At 42.4% G+C, this 17,878-nt stretch overlaps 3 protein-coding genes across 4 annotated transcripts in view; all 3 read right to left on the reverse strand.

The window, feature by feature from the left end:
* LOC118421307 (sphingomyelin phosphodiesterase 5-like) overlaps positions 1–329 on the reverse strand; it is a 3,901-nt gene extending 3,572 nt beyond the window's left edge. Inside the window, exon 1 of the mRNA XM_035828541.1 lies at positions 146–329. The gene's annotated coding sequence lies outside the window, so the exon portion shown is untranslated. The remainder of the gene's footprint in view (positions 1–145) is intronic.
* Positions 330–2,632: 2,303 nt separating this feature from the next.
* On the reverse strand, positions 2,633–9,943 carry LOC118420854 (retinal dehydrogenase 2-like). Its single transcript, XM_035827898.1, has 15 exons — positions 9,839–9,943; positions 8,359–8,463; positions 7,790–7,930; positions 7,363–7,492; positions 7,076–7,137; positions 6,685–6,813; positions 6,084–6,197; positions 5,555–5,657; positions 4,965–5,149; positions 4,768–4,825; positions 4,350–4,456; positions 4,048–4,205; positions 3,589–3,663; positions 3,228–3,267; positions 2,633–2,938 (listed from the first exon to the last, which is right to left on the reverse strand). The coding sequence occupies exons 1-15, from the start codon at positions 9,893–9,895 to the stop codon at positions 2,909–2,911; spliced, it is 1,494 nt and encodes a 497-aa protein (XP_035683791.1). The 5' UTR covers positions 9,896–9,943; the 3' UTR covers positions 2,633–2,908.
* A 267-nt stretch (positions 9,944–10,210) lies between these two features.
* Positions 10,211–17,804, reverse strand: LOC118420853 (retinal dehydrogenase 1-like). 2 transcript variants are annotated; one of them, XM_035827896.1, is made up of 15 exons: positions 17,543–17,804; positions 16,491–16,595; positions 15,930–16,070; positions 15,631–15,760; positions 15,305–15,366; positions 14,936–15,064; positions 14,535–14,648; positions 14,184–14,286; positions 13,822–14,006; positions 13,384–13,441; positions 13,007–13,113; positions 12,703–12,860; positions 12,047–12,121; positions 11,708–11,747; positions 10,211–11,443 (listed from the first exon to the last, which is right to left on the reverse strand). In XM_035827896.1, exons 1-15 carry the CDS (start codon positions 17,597–17,599, stop codon positions 11,414–11,416), a joined length of 1,494 nt encoding a protein of 497 aa, XP_035683789.1. In that variant the 5' UTR covers positions 17,600–17,804; the 3' UTR covers positions 10,211–11,413. The 2 variants fall into 2 exon arrangements, with proteins under 2 accessions (XP_035683789.1, XP_035683790.1); XM_035827897.1 differs by lacking the exons at positions 16,491–16,595; positions 17,543–17,804 and having other exon boundaries at positions 15,631–15,708; positions 15,930–16,050.
* Positions 17,805–17,878: the final 74 nt, after the last annotated feature.

Raw genomic sequence — 17,878 nt, forward strand, 5'->3', positions numbered from 1 at the left:
CCTCCCCATACCTTACTTTACGCCATAAAGCAAAAGACTTTTAACCCCAAAAAAGATGGCTGTTTCTTCGCTTCTTCTTCAGTGCATGTTTGTATTTATAAATTCCCGTCATTCTACAATTCATCCTATGTAAATTATTGCATACCTTCCTCGTTTGCAGTGCGCCTATCTGTAGGACTGCTTGCGGTCTGATACAAAAACGGTCGTCTGAAGGGCCCGGATGTCACCCGGAAGATGGCGCCAATTATAGACAGCGGAGTGCAGACTAGGAACATCACGAGGAGAACCCCAATTTTCAAACATGTCCACAAGCGATGCCATACCGTCCTCTCCTGGAGATTGGACATCACAACAACACTGTGGTCAGTTTACCAAATATTGCTGATGTCTAGTATAATCTCCTGCCAAGATGAACAGATTTTATTTTATGTCAAGATTTATACCCATACCTGTCGCCAATTCAAGCATGATGACAAGCCTCTTTGAAGCTGCTGTTTTATTTAACGCTATCTATTCGGAAAATGCCTTGATGACGGTACGCGACACTAAATCCACACAACCTAGATCGAACGTCTGAACGTGATGTTATACAAGGCATTACAAGTTTTGAAGACCACATATACCTGCCGTTCTGGTGTAGTTAGAATATAGGCCGACAGGAGTACGTCTATGGTCCACACGCCGGGTGCCAGCAGGACGGACGACAAGCCTGCCATCACTGCCGGCAGTCCGTCCGGGTACAGACCCTCACTCGGCACAGGCGGAGACTTCATACTTTCGTCTGCTTGCTATATAGACTCCGTGATATACTTGAAGTCCAGTGAGTGCGATATAGCAACGTGGAAGAGTATCAACAATCCTGACAGTTAGAAATTGATGTTTACATACAGATGTAAGGTCCAACAGAGCACATACATGTACTGGTAAACCACTGAGATTTGTGTACACACTATCGACAGAAGTGGCTTCTCAAATCTTAATTTACCCCTTTCCATTTTCTATCATATCAAAGAGGGACCTTTGAGGCATAAAAAGACCTCGAGCCAGGGGCAAATGAAAGGTTGTTAATGATTCCCATGACCAACTACAACTACACACATCTTCGACGGTCTAGAAACACGATTGACTGGGTCAGTGAAAAAATCAATCTGCCGTGAGAAAACAAATACACCGTTAGTTACCCATTACTGAACGTTAAAAACAGGTCATTTGTGTCCCTCAGTTTTCCAGTTGTTCTATTTCAGCTTATAAATCAATATATAAGCTCAGGTCACCACCACTACTTCTTACCCAATCACATGCAAAGCCTTAGAATAGAGTGGGAAGGTCGGAGGTAAATTGAGCTAGCTGTAGAAGGTTGGACTTTGAGACTACGTGAGCAGTATAGCACCCAGCCCACCAACCCACCTGTTACCACACCAGCGGCTAGGATAGTGGTGAACCTTGGAGGATGCCACCTCTTCTGCTAGCAATGTGCAACATTAGCGCTTCTCAGTGCAACTGTTTACAATAGATTTAGAGCTTGTAAAGGAGATTGCCTGAATCGTGATCCCATGTAAAACGTGCACGTACCTGCTCATGTGTACTTACCTGGGTCACACTGTGTATGTTTAGGCCACCGCCGGAAATGATGATTAAACATAATCATTGCGCCCAAAGAACAGATTATTGCATGAAACGTTTTGCAAACGTCGTCTTGGGAACTGAGATGATATGCGGCACGCGATATGATGTCCAATTACATTATTACGGTGATGTGTTGCTGTGGTAGATGACATTAACGTTTGCTCGCTTGTCGCCGTACCGGAAATGACGTCACCCGGTGGCCTCACTGTGATTCGTTTGCTTACATCTGATCATCTCACCCTTTCACTTTAATACGACACGGCAGTAGGAAGTCCGAACCAGGCAGTATATGTGATATGTTTTTTTCGAAATACACGTCAATATCTGTACATAAATTAGACATATAAACTACAGTTTATCCAATCAATTCTGTTGTGCCCGCGATACAACTCTGTAACGTTATACATTTGTATATTTCATCTCTAGCTCACGCATTGATTTTGTGTTCAACTAACGTTACTAAGATAACTGTGTATCACGGTATACGTCGGTATACGTCTTCTTTCATAGCCCAGCGCCGGTACATTGAACCAATAGTTAGTATTATAACAAAAGGCAGTTTGGTTTAGTTCCATCGGTCTATTGCCCGGACACGAGACACTGAACGAAAGTCACGAAGCCGATGAGTAAAATGAGCAAAATAGTGGTTTCATGCACGAAAACGCATTATCTCTTACACAAGCAATTGATGCTAACTTTGTATCCTGTATATTATCATGTAAGCCTTGCCCATCACTGTAAAATGAAACACTCAGATAGAATAGCACACTACCTAGTCTTAAATTATATAGAACTCTTTACTATTGTTCAATTAGCTATTTAGTACATATTAGCCTAGCTTTCTTATTTATGTATTGCCCTTCCCATACATTGTGTCCGCTACAATTGTTGTGCAATAAAGATTGACTGACTGCTCCTGACCCGGAAGTCAATGATGCACGGTTGTGATCTATTTGTTGATACCAAATACCATAATATGAAGCGAGGAAACGTGACAGTCGAGAGATCTGTTTCAATAGCTTCAGTAATTTATTCTTTAACAGTGAATTATTGTACACATCATAACGGAATGAAGCAGGAACGTTATCTTCGATAGGGAAAGCACTTTATTTCTATTGAGAAGTCGTAACGTTGTATTCCTGGACCATGGACGGGAGTCCCATAACGCAGGGCCAAATGTTGGTTATGATGTGGTAACTGTGTGATTAAGGACGACACACGGGCTGACGCAAGGGTGTGTATGGGGGTGGTCCGATCTGCAGAGCCTGATCCTGCCATATGTTCACATCTTGTGGGACAACTTGACGGTTACCTGTGAGGGAATAATACATAATAACATCTGTGCTCGCTAATGAATATTTTTTTATTAAAGTCGGTGGAAATTATCTTATTGCTAGTATTTCTAGAAATGAAAATGGCAAGCACTTTTGCTTGCTGTGTTTTCACAACGACGCCTGTTTCTTGTTGGCAACATTTGAACAATGACCGAAATGACCTATAATTTGAAGAAATTTTGACTCAGAATAGTAATAATTATTACAAATAAATACGTACAGTAACGTACACTTGGCTAAGGCCCGTCTGTTTCTACCACTACTCACCGTTTTCACTTCACAGTACTCGTGAACCCCATATTCGCCCCTGGGACAGGATAGTATGTAAATGCACGTTATCATAAAACAGCAAAATTGCATCAATTAAGTGAATGCTAGAGAAACATCAACATGAAGATAAATCACTTCATCACAAGGGCAAAACACGAAGTGTTGGGTAGTAGAAAGACAAGGTGCACAGAGGACTACCTCATTCCATTTTCTTGAGACATTGGTTGCTTTAATAGCTTCTTGTGCTTTCTTTTTCAGACTAATCAAACACTTCTAGAGTCGTCCGAGCACGTACAGTGGTACACAGTAAACTTCGTATTGCCCAAGAACAACGTTTTTAATTGAAAAATTAACTTACAGCTCTCTGCCGTTTCCGGACTGTTTGAAGCCTCCGAACGGGGCCTGGATTGATATTGGGTTGAAACAATTCACGCTGGAAAAGAGAGACAAAAAACGTTTACGTCATCAGTCTTAAAAGTGTAAAAGTTACCTATCACATCATCATTACATGGTATGTCAACTCTTTAAAACAAAGTGTAATACTAGTATACTAGTATGGATTTATTTTTTTATATATACGCATATCAAGGCTTCATGAAAATTATGTCATACTAGTATTTAATTTGCATTCCAAAAAAACACCCCTGAAGGATACACAGAACCTGCGTGCCTTATTCTAAACCTTTGCAATATTTCCCGATCTTTGCTGGCTATCTTGGGGCGTCCTAAGATCTATGAATTATGATTCATTGAAATGCAAATAGTGACCCCAACATGGCGGTGGTCGCCCTGATGACGTCACGTGAATATGGCCCACCTGACCGCCCCAGCCTGTACGGAGTTGGCGATAGTCAGCGCCTTGTCAATGTCCTTGGTGAAGACGTAAGCCGCCAGCCCGTAGGTGGTGTTGTTCGCTCGGTCAATCACCTCGCTGATGTCCTTGAACTTGAATATGCTCATGACGGGTCCAAATATCTAAGCATAGGTGGAATAGATGAAGTGATAGTTAATAACGAAAATTTATAACTGCACTGTTTAAAGGCACGCCAGAATATGGTGAAGTGTCTGAACAGCAAAGATCATTGGTTATTATATTGACGTAATGCAGTATTTTTGTACCTCCTCCTTTGCGATGGTCATGTCGTCCTGAACCTCAGAGAACACGGTGGGCTGGATGAAGAAACCCTTGTCGCCATGACGACTGCCGCCATATTGCAGATTGGCGCCTGTCCACGGAAAAAGACACATTGGTCATGGGGTGACAGGAGATATAATGTAAGACTACGTTTCTGTAATTTTCTCTCAATTCACTGTACAGAGAATCCTCCGATGTCTAATGGCAGGGAACATCCTTGATCCAACAGTTACAATACTGACGTCTAGATTACTGATTTACAAACGAGTGAGGCCATCTTGGCGAATGGATGGGGCCTTGAAGTACACAGTATCAAACGTGTACTCGCCTATCACAGTCACACGACACTCGTATACCACCATCTTTGATTCGAACAATACATATAACGTTAGATACATTCACCTTGCTGCTTTCCACTCTCGATAAGCCGCATAACCTTGTCAAACATGTCTTTGTCAACCTGTGTGGAGGAATTCAAGTGAATAGTGTCAACTGTACTCATAATGCTGGTTATGTATTCAACAGAGAATGAGTGCACGTGCTACACACCACACGAAATTTCGAGTCAAGAGTGACAGTTGCTAGTGTGTGACAGCTACCTGTGGTCCGTGCTGAGTTGTCATATCGAACGGGTTGCCGACTGTTCTCTTCTTGACGCGCTCGACGCTGCGCTTGACGAAGTCGTCGTACACGCTCTCCTGCACAAACGTGCGGGTCCCGGCGATGCACACCTGGCCCTGGTTAAAGAATGCCGACGTGTGGGCCTCCTCAACTGCGGTGTCCACTATAGGAGTATCAAACGAAATAACCAGTGACATGTTAACATTTCTCCAGGTTTGATACAGAAAACAGTCTTTGAACCTGTACGGCGAACCGTGATCTCGGCTACCGGGCACCGATTAAGACCCCATATTCACCGTAAAATAAGGCTGTAAGAGCCGCTCAAATGTTTTGGGGTTCTGTATTGAGTTTTGATGTCAAATGTTTACCTTTGACTTGAAAAGTTTATGGTTGTACCATATCAGGAAAGCAATTACGCAATCGCACGAGGAAGGATGTTTCACAACGATTTTCCCGACGTATTTAGCGAAATGCAAACCGTAGTAATTAACGGTTCGAGTAATGACTTATCATTGCAGTGTTTAATCGTGCGGTAATGATTTCTCATTGAAGACAAACCAAGACTCACGGTCAGCATCAGAGAACACAATGAGCGGACTCTTCCCGCCCAGCTCCAGGGAAACCCGCTTCAAGTTACTCTTACCGGCCGCTGCCTGGATGATCTTCCCGACCTGCAAACACAGAACGTTTAGAATTTATCATTATAGACACAAAGAGGCATAGGGAAAATAAGAAGCTTGGTTTTGATTTGTAATGATACAGAAAAGTTTCTTCAATCTCACCCTCAAAATACAATTGAGTTTGTGCCCAGGAGCTAGGATGCTATATATAGTTTATGTGTAGACGTCCATTATCAAAATTATTTTCGGTGGCGCGCGCGGTGCCAGTATCTGTAAAAAAAACTATCCAGTTCAATGGCAATGTATAGATACACAACTATACATGTACATACAGATAACATTGTGTATGTTGTTAACCTGACAAAGTCTAATATTTCAATAACCAGCTAATTCAATAACTGTACAGTAGTTCGAGTACATTGATGCAGACGGATCTCAGATAAGTGACATGGTTAAATGTAAGGAGAATGGTGAGACCTCTGTAGACCCCGTGAAGGCGATCTTGTCCACGTCCATGTGCTCCACGATGTGCGCGCCGCAGGTGGGACCGTACCCGGGCAGCACGTTCACTACACCCGGGGGGAAACCCGCCTGGGACAGGGGAGAAAAACAGCTAGGTTTCAGGAGGGCTGTCAAAATATGCTCTTCGTTGTTATATTGTTGAAATGAATTATTACATCAGAAACGTTTTTGCATTTCGTTTGATGTTTCACTTCATACCATGTAGAATGAAAGTGAGGCTGCGGTAGTTTACTTCCTGCAAGATTTCAGAAGCATCTAATCAGTATTGTACTGAAGAAACAGATGATGAATATTTCAACAAGCTTAGTATACTCCATTTAATATTCCGTCAAACCCAATTACCCAGAATCTAGGGTTAACTTGTAAACTAGAGTAGACACGTGCAATAAACACCGATTGTACCCTTTCATGTTAGCCCACGGGCAAGAATTTGCAATAAAGTTTCATTTCAGTATTTCATGTTGCGATCAAGCGTTGTAAAGGATTTGCAGTATTTTCCAATTGCTTCCATCGTATACGGCAAAATACGCGTATCAATAATTGATAAAGGTCCAACCTCCTTGATGAGTGATGCCAGGTAGAGGGCGGTGAGAGGCGTCTGTTCGGCCGGCTTGATCACCACGGTGTTCCCGGCAGCCAGCGCGGTAGCCAACTTCCAAATGAACATGTTGATGGGGAAGTTCCACTGGGGAAAGAAAGACATGGCCATCTATGTCGATCGAACTATTAACGGCATATAATACCACAATCTTCCAGGCATATCGCACTATATTTAATGAAAGTAAATATTTCTGTTTTTGTGGCCTGCTTATAAAACAAAACTGTCAAAGTATATGAGTTTTGAAAGTAGTAGTTACATTGTAGCAGCAAAGTTCTTACTTCTAAGCAAATGTTCTTCGACAATTAGCCCTTTCCACCATTTTCTCATGATACAAACATCTACTTACAGGAATGATTCCTCCACAGACACCGATGGGCTCAAGGCGGGTGTAGGTAAAATACGGGCCGTCTGGAATATTAGAAGAAAAGGTACAACTTAAACCGTATGATGCATTTAGAGTAAGCGTCACATCGCGCAATTTAGCAAGTTCCACGTCACCTATATCATAAAGACAGGTTGAAATGTGGGTGCCACCGAAACGACAAGTACAGCCGGCAGCCGTCCTACCATAACCCGTCACTAGTACTTGCTACAGATTGTAGACCGCTGTTTACTGTATTGGACATATCTCACCAACAGGGATGGTCTTGCCCGTGATCTTGTCACACCAGCCGGCAAAGTACGTCAGGTCCTTGATGGGGCCCAGCACGTCTGCAAAGTACGAGTGGACGAACGGCTTGCCGTTGTCAAGCGTCTCCAGGCTCTGCAATTGAGAAATGACATGACTGGATTTTGACAAGGTGAAGATACTGGATTCCGAAGAGGATTACTTTCTCAGGAGAGTGAAAGAGGCCATCTACATCAGAGCGCATCAACCTTCCCACAACGGGGACAGGGGCCGATACCGACTTCCAAGCACCTTTGACCCATTGCTGATGTCACACTTCCGGTCTGGATGTGGGTCAATACAACGTGAAAATCGAGTGTCTTTACACTTGTACTGTATTGTATATTTACCCATAATGCATTGATAGCAACATCACAGTTTAGGGCAACTTACGGCTAGGTATGAACCATCCCTCTGCATCAACCCCGCCAGCTTCAAGAGGAGCCTCCCACGCTGCGATGCATCCATGTTCCGCCAGGGGGACCCCAGTTGAAACGCTGCCCGCGCGGCCGCCACAGCCTTGTCGACGTCTGCCTGAAAGGATACAGGACCACTTGTCAATTGTCACTCGTTCATTACCCCATAAAGAAGGTTGTGCATCCATCCAGATCCAGAAATTTGTTTTAGAAAGAATTTATGGATTCATTGGAACTGCAGAAAGGACAAAAGACCACATTGCTATAAGATGACCTATGCTTGTCCTGGTTTTGGATGTACTGGCTCACAAAAGCGGAGTGACTTTCTTTGATTTATCCATCATGAATGACATATCCGAGGGACGGCCCTATCTGAAGCTAGGTACTCATTCTGACCTGAGTGAAGTGAGGAAAGTTGTGTAAAGTGCCTTTCCCACGGGCACAACATCGAAACAAATCAGCCCGTTACCTTGGGGTCTGGGTCAAACACCTTACCGATTGCGCCACACGATGCCACTAAAAATGCACTTAAAATGACATCCATACCTTCTCTGCCTCCTGTACATCACAGATCTTCTCCCTTGTGGCCGGGTTGATGGTAGGAAACGTCTTCCCGCTCACAGAGTTCACAAACTCGTTATTGATGAAAATCTGTTGAGACAGGAAACAATTTCAACTGTTGACACGTGACCCAAAGTTGCCTTTAGTGACGTCTTCATGTCGCTGAAGCATTTCGCAAAAATGTACCATCTGTCGTGACAAGATCTAGAGAATCAACGACTTTTATTCATGGATAAACAAAACTTTTCCAATAATGTTGCAAATTGTTAAGGCAGTTTTAGCAAGGACATCATATATGCACCTGTTGAATGAAAAATTTAAAAAAGCTGAATTCTGTTATGTGTCGCTGTCGAAATAAGTTTTTACAACTTGTGTGCAGTGCCACATTGTCCTTGTTATTGTTATGTGTTCATTAATACAAAAAAAGGCGATAGTTGATTCAGTGTCTCTGCGATTCAATGTCACGAAAACCCTGCCCCCCGGCGTCCTGTAGTTCAGGAGACTTGGTAGGTAGGTAAATAGACATGCAAGCATTTAATATTGATAACCAATGGCATCGTATCAGGGTCTATGGCAATAAATGTTTCGAAAACCCCCAACGTCCCACAACGTCCTGTAGGTCAGGAGACTAGGCAGGTAGGTAAGTAAATGGACATGGAAGTCATTGATATTGTTAGCCAATAGCATCGTATCAGGGACTATGCCATTAGATCTTTCGAAAAACCCCAACGTCCCCCAACGTCCTGTAGGTCAGGAGACTAGGTAGGTAGGTAAATAGACATGCAAGTCATTGATATTGTTAGCCAATAGCACCATGCCGTCGTACAAAAATCCTGTCTTCCTACGTCCTGTAGGTCAGGGAACTAGGTAGGTCGGTAGACATGCAAGCAATTAATGTTGTTCACCACTACCACCGTGTCTGAAGTCGGAGGTAAAACGTTTTAAAACTCAACGCCGTGATCTGGAATATCTCTAAGCCAACAACGGCCGAGCAAGTTTTGTCATATGTCCAGTGACGCAAGCAATTAATTGCATTTTGTTATGTGGCACTGCTAGAATACGTTTGTTATATGGTGCTGTTAAAAAAAAACCTTATCCACAACGTCCTTTAGTTTTACGTCATGGGACTAGATAGGTAGGTAGGTAAATAGACATGCAAGCAATAAAGCAATAAATATGATTAACCACTAGCACCATGCCTGTTTGAAGTCGGAGGTAATGATTCTTTCTAAAACCCAACGCCGTGATAAGCCAGCATAGGTCATGCGAGTTTGTGATATGTCCAGTGACACAAGCCGCATGACTTTGCAGTCTTTTCGGGAACCCTTAATATGTTTACACATTGTAAGTGTCGCTACTTTTCGCTACCTAATCTTACATTGCAATCCAACGCCATGTTACAGACCTCCGCTCACCTTGTAGGATACTACAACTGAAGATCAAGTGGACAATGGTTAATCCTTACCTGAGTGTACTTGATTTCTGGGTTGGGATCAGGGGTGGGCATCTGGAAGTCGTCCATGTTTGGAAACTCTGAAGAGTGCAGTCACAAGGAAAATGGACTTCGTTCAGTGTTGGTCTAGACATATATCTTTGCCCTGGCGGTCGTTGACCTAACACAAAAGAGGCGGGACCCTCTTTCTTTTATTACATCACCACTAGGCAATGCCATTGGCTCTCAGGAGACAAGAAGAGTTCGAAGACCTCATACCTCCATGAAATATTTGAGCCTTTGTGGATTTATAGTTTCATCTTGTCTCATTAATCAATCAAATAAAGCTGTAATTAGCATAATCTATTTTATTCATGATAGTATTCTAAAGCAAAAATACGCACATTGTATGTGTAAAAGCCCTTTTATTTTCCGGAATTCCATGTTTACATTTGATCATGAATTATGAAAATGAATTTGACATTTACATAATCTATACATAGTGATGTACACCTTCAAGTAATTTACACATGTCACAAGTGGGTAATTCCCATCATTTTCAACCAAGGAATTATGGATCACTTAATTTTAAATATGCAAATTAGTCTCTCATTTGCATAGTCAGTATCTGTTTAAGTTTCATCTTCCATAGATTATATACATTTTGTGTATTAAAGTCTTACTGTAGAAAACACTAAAATTGCCAGTTTTCCAAATAAAGTCCTAATTTGTAGAATTTGTATGTCATTGTGTACTTCTGCCGCGCCGCTTGCCTGCGAAGCTGGTGTGTTACGCCGAAGGGCGGTTATACCGGCTATATAGATACAGATCTCTGTCTAAACTACCTACACACTGAATATCATGGGAATTCGTTAACGTTGTTTCTTTGTTTAGTTATCCACCTTGAGATATTCTTACAAAAAGGTCACTGCAGCTACCACCAAAAATCATCACCATAGCATGTCGAGATCAAAAGATACCAAGAACATAATTTCTGTTGCAGCATCAAGGGTGACGAAATTTCCGGTACGTCGACAACCTACTTGACACGTTAATGCCGTTGAACATCGTCTACAATGTAACATTGCAACACATCAGCGTAATGATGTTATTCTTGCTTTAACTAATTACAGGGAGTTGTCAACAGCCGTGCATTATGGTATACAGTACTTCTTCTTCAAGGTATACTTCTACTTGCTACCAAGTGTATTGAGCCAATTATATATATAACAAAAATCAGTTCGGTTCAGCTCCGTCTGTCTATTGTATGGACACGAGGCACTAATGAACAAAAGTAAAGACATAAGGAAAATGAGCAAAGTGGATGTTTTCAATCAGAAGATATTGTGACCAATGTGTTGATACCAAATACCATAACATGGAGAGAGGAAATGTGACAATGTGAGCTCTATTGATTTATTCTTTAAGCAATGAGAAGTGAGAAGTTTTCTACTGAGAAGTCGTAATGTTGTATTCCAGACGGGAGTCCCATAACGCAGGCCCAAATGTTGATTATTATGTAGTTTACACTGTGTGATTATGGACGACACACGGGGTGAAGCAAGGATGTGTATGGGGGTGGTCCGATCTGCAGAGCCTGCCATATGTTCACATCTTGTGGGACAACTTGACGGTTACCTGTGGGGGAAACACACAATAACTCTCAACATTTAAAAACTGTCTTCATTAATGAAAAATTGTTCACAACTTGGTGGGAAACAACGTGTCATTGCCGGTATTTTAGAGATAAGAAATCATATTAGAAGTTTGTGTTTGTAAAACGTTTTGTTGTTATGAATTGAACAATAGGACTTTATCATAATCATTAATAATCATTGTCATAATTATAACAAGAAAAAACGTAAACTTGACCAAAGATTGTTTTATGTTATCACTACTCACCGTTTTCACTTCACAGTACTCGAGAACCCCATACTCGCCCCTGGGACAGGAAAGCATATAAATGCACGTAATTACAAAACAGTAGATAGAACCGATAGCTACGGAAGTATAGATATAAAAGTAAAACATTTGAACTGTAGTGCAAGATATAAAGTTTAAGGTAGACAGACTAGTGGTATCGAGGACTACCGGGAGCCCTGTTGGCACAAGAGCAGCTTAGCCTGCTTTTTTCAGACTAGTGAAAGACATTTATGGTGGAGTCGTCTAAACGTACACAGTGTTGTTCGTCACCTTTCATATTACATGAAGGCGACGGTTTTAATTGTGAAGGTTACTTACAGCTCTCGGCCGTGTCCGGACTGTTTGAAGCCTCCGAACGGCGCCTGAGTTATTGTCGGTTTGTAACAGTTCACACTAGGAAGGAGAGAAAAACTGACATGTCATCAGTATTCAAAACAATGTATATCATCATAGCACAGTACATCAAATCTTCAAATGCAAAGTCTAGATGTCTATAATGCGTATTCACTCACATAATCGATTCTGAATTTTATCAATCGAATGAGGTTTCACAAAAATGAAGCATAGCAACGAACACTCTCCGCATTATTGGTGTCCGTACTTGATTTGTATCTCAGCTAACCGTAGCTGAAGCGGACACAGCATATTTATGCTTCATACGTTTGAAATATTCTTCTGGTCTCTGAGATCCAAAAATGCAATGGTGGCTGTTTCAGAGCGTAATTATCTCTATACACTATGATTCATTAAAATGGAAATAGTGACACCAACATGGCGGCGGTCGCCCTGATGACGTCACATGCATGCGCCTTTAATACAAACTAATGCCTACTTCAACTTGACCGACCCAACCTAACGGCGGCTATTTGAGAGCATCATAGGATCTATAAAATGCAAATAAAGACACCAATATAGCGGTGGAAGCACTGATGATGCCACGTGAACACGCCCTACAAAAACATATCTGCACCCACCTGACCGTCCCAGCCTGTACGGAGTTGGCGATGGTAAGCGCCTTGTCAATGTCCTTGGTGAAGACGAAAGCCGACAGCCCGTAGGTGGTGTTGTTCGCTCGGTCAATCACCTCGCTCATGTCCTTGAACTTGAAGATGCTCATAACGGGCCCAAATATCTACGTTTGAGTGGAATAGATTAAGGGATTGTTGGAAAATCACAGAAAACTGTTCATGAACTGTTCAAAAGCACGCTAGAATATGGTTAATGGTCTGAACAGCAAAGATCATTGGTTATATTAACGTAATGCAGTATTTTTTGTACCTCCTCCTTGGCGATGGTCATGTCGTCCTGGACGTCCGAGAACACGGTGGGCTGGATGAAGAAACCCTTGTCGCCATGACGACTGCCACCACACTGCAGATTGGCACCTGTCCACAGATGTACACTTGTTATAATATCATATTCCAACTGTGCGGAGAAACTTTTTTTGAGCTGATGAGTTTTGGCAAGGAGCATCCATGCTCCACGGGTCACAATACTTACTGACGTGTAAATCACTTATTCACGGTAATGAAGCCATATTGGCGAGTGAGTAGGGCGTTGAAGTTACACTACATACATAGCGTTTACTCGTCTACCATGGCGACACCACACTGTAGCACATCACTGTCTTTGATTCAAACAACGCGTACATTTACCTTGGTTCTTTCCACTCTCGATAAGTCGAATGACCTTGTCAAACATGTCTTTATCAACCTGTGTAAAAAAAGAAATTCAAGTGAATGAAAGACAGTATTGTACATTCATGCCTCGACGGGCTAGGTACATGTCGTTGATGGTATGACGTAACAGACATATACAGGAAAGTAGAAACAACAATATACAAGTTAACTATACGTCAACATCTTCTCGCTTCTTTGTACATAGGAACAGATATTGTTTGTTATACAGGGTTTATCTAAGCTCATCAAAAATAGAAATTTATCCATTGTTAATATAGACTACTAATTCACTCTGTTGACTGCTGTCTCGGGTTGTGTAGTTAATGAATTCATATACTAGATTTATATCAAACCATGGATACATAATGCTATTTTACAGAGTGACTCCTGCGAGCGTGTGACAGATACATGTACCTGCGGTCCGTGTTCATTTCTCATGTCAAACGGGTCGCCGACGGTTCTCTGCATGGCTCGCTCGACGCTCCGTTTGACGAAGTCGTCATAGACGCCCTCCTGCACAAACGTGCGGGTCCCGGCGCAGCACACCTGGCCCTGGTTAAAGAACGCCGAGCGGTGGGCCTCCTCAACTGCTGTGTCCACTAGGGGAACATCAAACAAAATAAGTGTTCACATTTCTCAATGTATACAATCTCTGAACCTTGACGGTGAACGATATCGACTTCTGGGCACCAAAGAAGACCCATGACGACAAAAACTAAAATCAGAGTTACTGGCGATATCAAAGAAGCCATGAAGTAAGATTTTGTAGTACTCACGGTCGGCATCAGCGAAGACAATGAGCGGACTCTTGCCGCCCAGCTCCAGGGAAACCCGCTTCACGTTGCTCTTACCAGCCGCTACCTGGATGATTTTACCGACCTGCAGGAGGTTCAGATATAGGTATCATTATCATCACCAGCTGTATTCGTCCTCTAAGTCTTGATAGGGATGGGGCATAAACATAGTCCACCCTACACTGGTACAGTACGTGGATTTTATCATTCATACGTTCGGAATTGTGTGCATTATGAATCATAGAAACACAGAGACAGGCAAACCAAAAGCAACACTTTATTCCTTTGAAGTTAAGTAATAATACTTGTAAAGATAAATAGAAGTGATAAGACCTCTGTAGACCCCGTGAAGGCGATCTTGTCCACGTCCATGTGCTCCACGATGTGCGCGCCGCAGGTGGGACCGTACCCGGGCAGCACGTTCACTACACCCGGGGGGAAACCCGCCTGGAGACAGGGGAGAACATCACAATCAGCTAGGTTTCAGATATTCCTTCGTTTGTGACGGCAATTAATGAATTGTTATGCTAGAGGAAGCCTTTACAAACGCAGCACGAAGAGTGGAGTCTCATTCTACTTAAGTTCTTTGAAGGGTAACACAATAGCAATTGTTCTAAACAAACTGACAATGATACGCAGTACTTTCCGTTCAAGGCGCCGGATTTCATGTCACCATAAAGCGTTGTTAAAGGGTTTAGTATTATTTGTCGTTGTTTCCTTCATAAATGCTCTACCTCCTTTATGAGTGACGCCAGGTATAGAGCGGTGAGAGGCGTCTGTTCGGCTGGCTTGATCACCACGGTGTTGCCGGCAGCCAGGGCGGGTGCCACCTTCCATATGAACATGTTGATGGGGAAGTTCCACTGGGGAAAGATGGGTATGGCCATCTTAGTCAATCGAACCGATTTAAGATATATATACATGTATATATAGTACCATAATCTCCAAGGTATGTCGTACTATAGATAGATGAATAAAAGTAAACATTTTTGTAACAACTTATACGAGTTGTGAAAGTGGCACACATGTAGTTGCAGGGCAATGGCACACTATAATTGAAGTTTAGCCCTAACAATGGGAGCTAACCATAGTTAACTACTTACAGGAATGATTCCTCCACAGACTCCGATAGGCTCCATGCGGGTGTAGGTAAAATACGGGCCGTCTGAAAAGGGAAATGGCACAAACTGACCAAAGCATACAGTCACGTCATACACTTTGAAAAAAATGTTAAAGTTGTATCACTCAGCAGCAAGTTCCACAATGACATCACCTTTGTTTCTAATTTTTAAAGACATATTGGAGTGCATGATATACAACCGAAACGACAACAATGAGTTATCATAACTAAACAAGTAATACAAAATTATTATTGCTTTTGCTTATCGGTAGATGCTAATTGTAACTGGCCATACTTTACACATCTCACCAACAGGGATGGTCTTGCCGGTGATCTTGTCACACCAGCCGGCAAAGTACGTCAGGTTCTGGATGGGGGACATCACGTCTGCAAAGTACGAGTGGACGTACGGTTTGCCGTTGTCAAGTGTCTCTAGGCTCTGTGGATGTCCAAGAAATGTAGCCTTACTTGTAACGTAGTCGTCTTTTCAGACTTTACATAAGTGGACTACATTGTGTATTCACCCATGATAATCGCGTATAACATTAGCTACCCTCCCAAGGCAAGGGAGCAAGCTATAGTTTCTATGTCCGAAATTCCAAACTTACGGCTAGGTACGCAGCATCCCTCTGTATCAACCCCGCCAGCTTCAAGAGGAGCCTCCCACGCTGCGATGCATCCATGTTCCGCCAGGGAGACCCCAGTTGAAACGCTGCCCGCGCGGCCGCCACAGCCTTGTCAACGTCTGCCTGAAAGGAGAGGACCGATTGTCAACCATCACTCATTAATAACTAGCCGGTCTCAAAAGAGGTTGTACATCCATTTAGGTACAAAGGTTTTTTTTAAAAAATGATTCATGGATTTATAAGATCCGGAATTGACAGAATAGTGGAAGTGACCTGATGAATATGAATTAGAATGCCTTGAAAATAATGGGTCCAACTCCTTTTGTATATAGTGTATTTTTCATTTCGGGCTAACAAAAATGTCTCTTATTGTTCTCTTATTATCTCAAACGACTTTATCAACTTTAAATTAAGTCTTATCGCCTACCCTATGTATTCATTATTGACCACCAACATTTCGTATTCTATCACTGTGTAATCCGGAAAATGTATGCCCACACACAAAAAGAAATTTTTGAAAGGCACTTTAATAGTCTTCCATACCTTCTCCGCCTCCTGAACATCACAGATCTTCTCCCCCGTGGCCGGGTTGATGGTAGGAAACGTCTTCCCGCTCACAGAGTTCACAAACTCGTTATTGATGAAAATCTGTAGAGATAGGAAACAAATTTCAACATTTGACGCGTGACCCAAAGTTGCTTCAGTGACGCCTTCTGCGCTGCTCACATTTGTTGGTAGTCTGACCGTTGACACATTCGTTACTAAGAAATTAGGTCAAAAAAAGCTTTTCTTCAATGGGTAGGTAATGTTAGGTAGTCGACGTGCTTATGCACAGGTTGTACCACCACACGCGTGGTGAAATACCTTCTTTGGCTGTTCTTCAATATGTTCTATTTTAAAAATCCTCTATAGTGTTACTTTACACAAATATATACTTATCTATTAAGCCAAAGGCATATTCATGTAGTAAGTGATACTAGCGATAATCACTTTGTAGTGTTAGAATCTTTCACATTCTAAGTCGCCAAGTAACTTAAGACCTACACATGATGATCATACTATGAAAGATGCCTACACAAAAGAAGGTCGCCGGCCGATAGAACGTTAACCTTTTAACCTTAACCTTTCGCCATGTTCCTCTTTGGTCCTCCGATGGTTCATTGCTTTGCTCAGGGTACACCCGGCTGCAGTTTAAAGTTGTCACAAAAAGGGGGCAAGTGTCTGTACGATAAAATGTTACTTCTATGATGATAAGCAGACTATATATTGACATAGGAGCTTTCGCAAGCCACCAGTGTCCGAGGTACATTTACATGTATGTATACTTATGGGTAAATGTTACATTCCTTCCGAAGCTCAGAGCAGAGATCAGGAAAAATATAACATTAAGTTATGTGATGCGAACAATATCTCTTTTCATGTTTTGTTGGCAACTCTTGTTTTATACACGCTACAAACGCCGCCCCTCCTCACGACGTGACAGTTTGTAACCATACAGAACAACACTTGCATTGTTCAATTTGTAGGATAACATTACTACATACCACCTGTGTTACTGAGGAACGGCAGACAGTGCCACAGTGGTTGGACCTTACCTGAGTGTACTTGATTTCCGGGTTGGGATCGGGGGCAGGCACTCGTGGAGCGGCCATGTTTGGAGGGTACAACTACCAGGAAGAGAACCCTGAACCTGCCGTCGTCAGAGTTGGCACATTTTCGTAAGGTCGATGACCTACTAGTATCACAAAAGGGGCGGGACCCTATTGGACGAGCTCATTGCTACCCTAGACACCCCAATCAGCTTTCAGTACACAGAAATACTTTCAGCCAAATGCTATGGCAAATAATCGTGGTTTCTAGGGCCTTAAAATCTCATCTATCCTATGCTAGATTTGCCGGCCAGCTGGACTCTATTTGTGATCTGCATAGAT

Source organism: Branchiostoma floridae, chromosome 8 (assembly GCF_000003815.2).
Source record: "Branchiostoma floridae strain S238N-H82 chromosome 8, Bfl_VNyyK, whole genome shotgun sequence".
NCBI classification, from domain to species: domain Eukaryota; kingdom Metazoa; phylum Chordata; class Leptocardii; order Amphioxiformes; family Branchiostomatidae; genus Branchiostoma; species Branchiostoma floridae.

Bases quoted from the DNA above. Each gene is read 5' to 3' on its own strand.
- LOC118420853 (XM_035827896.1), bottom strand. From the start codon at position 17,599: ATGGCCGCTCCACGAGTGCCTGCCCCCGATCCCAACCCGGAAATCAAG. The intron at 14,649-14,935 runs GTAGAGCATTTA...CCCTGTCTCCAG, and splicing joins TGGCGTCACTCATAAAGGAG to GCGGGTTTCCCCCCGGGTGT. The intron at 13,114-13,383 runs GTAAATGTACGC...ATCTGTGGACAG, and splicing joins CGAGAGTGGAAAGAACCAAG to GTGCCAATCTGCAGTGTGGT.
- LOC118420854 (XM_035827898.1), bottom strand. From the start codon at position 9,895: ATGGACGACTTCCAGATGCCCACCCCTGATCCCAACCCAGAAATCAAG. The intron at 4,826-4,964 runs GTAGCTGTCACA...TCCTCCACACAG, and splicing joins CAACTCAGCACGGACCACAG to GTTGACAAAGACATGTTTGA. The intron at 3,664-4,047 runs GTGGGCCATATT...TCTCTTTTCCAG, and splicing joins GTACAGGCTGGGGCGGTCAG to CGTGAATTGTTTCAACCCAA.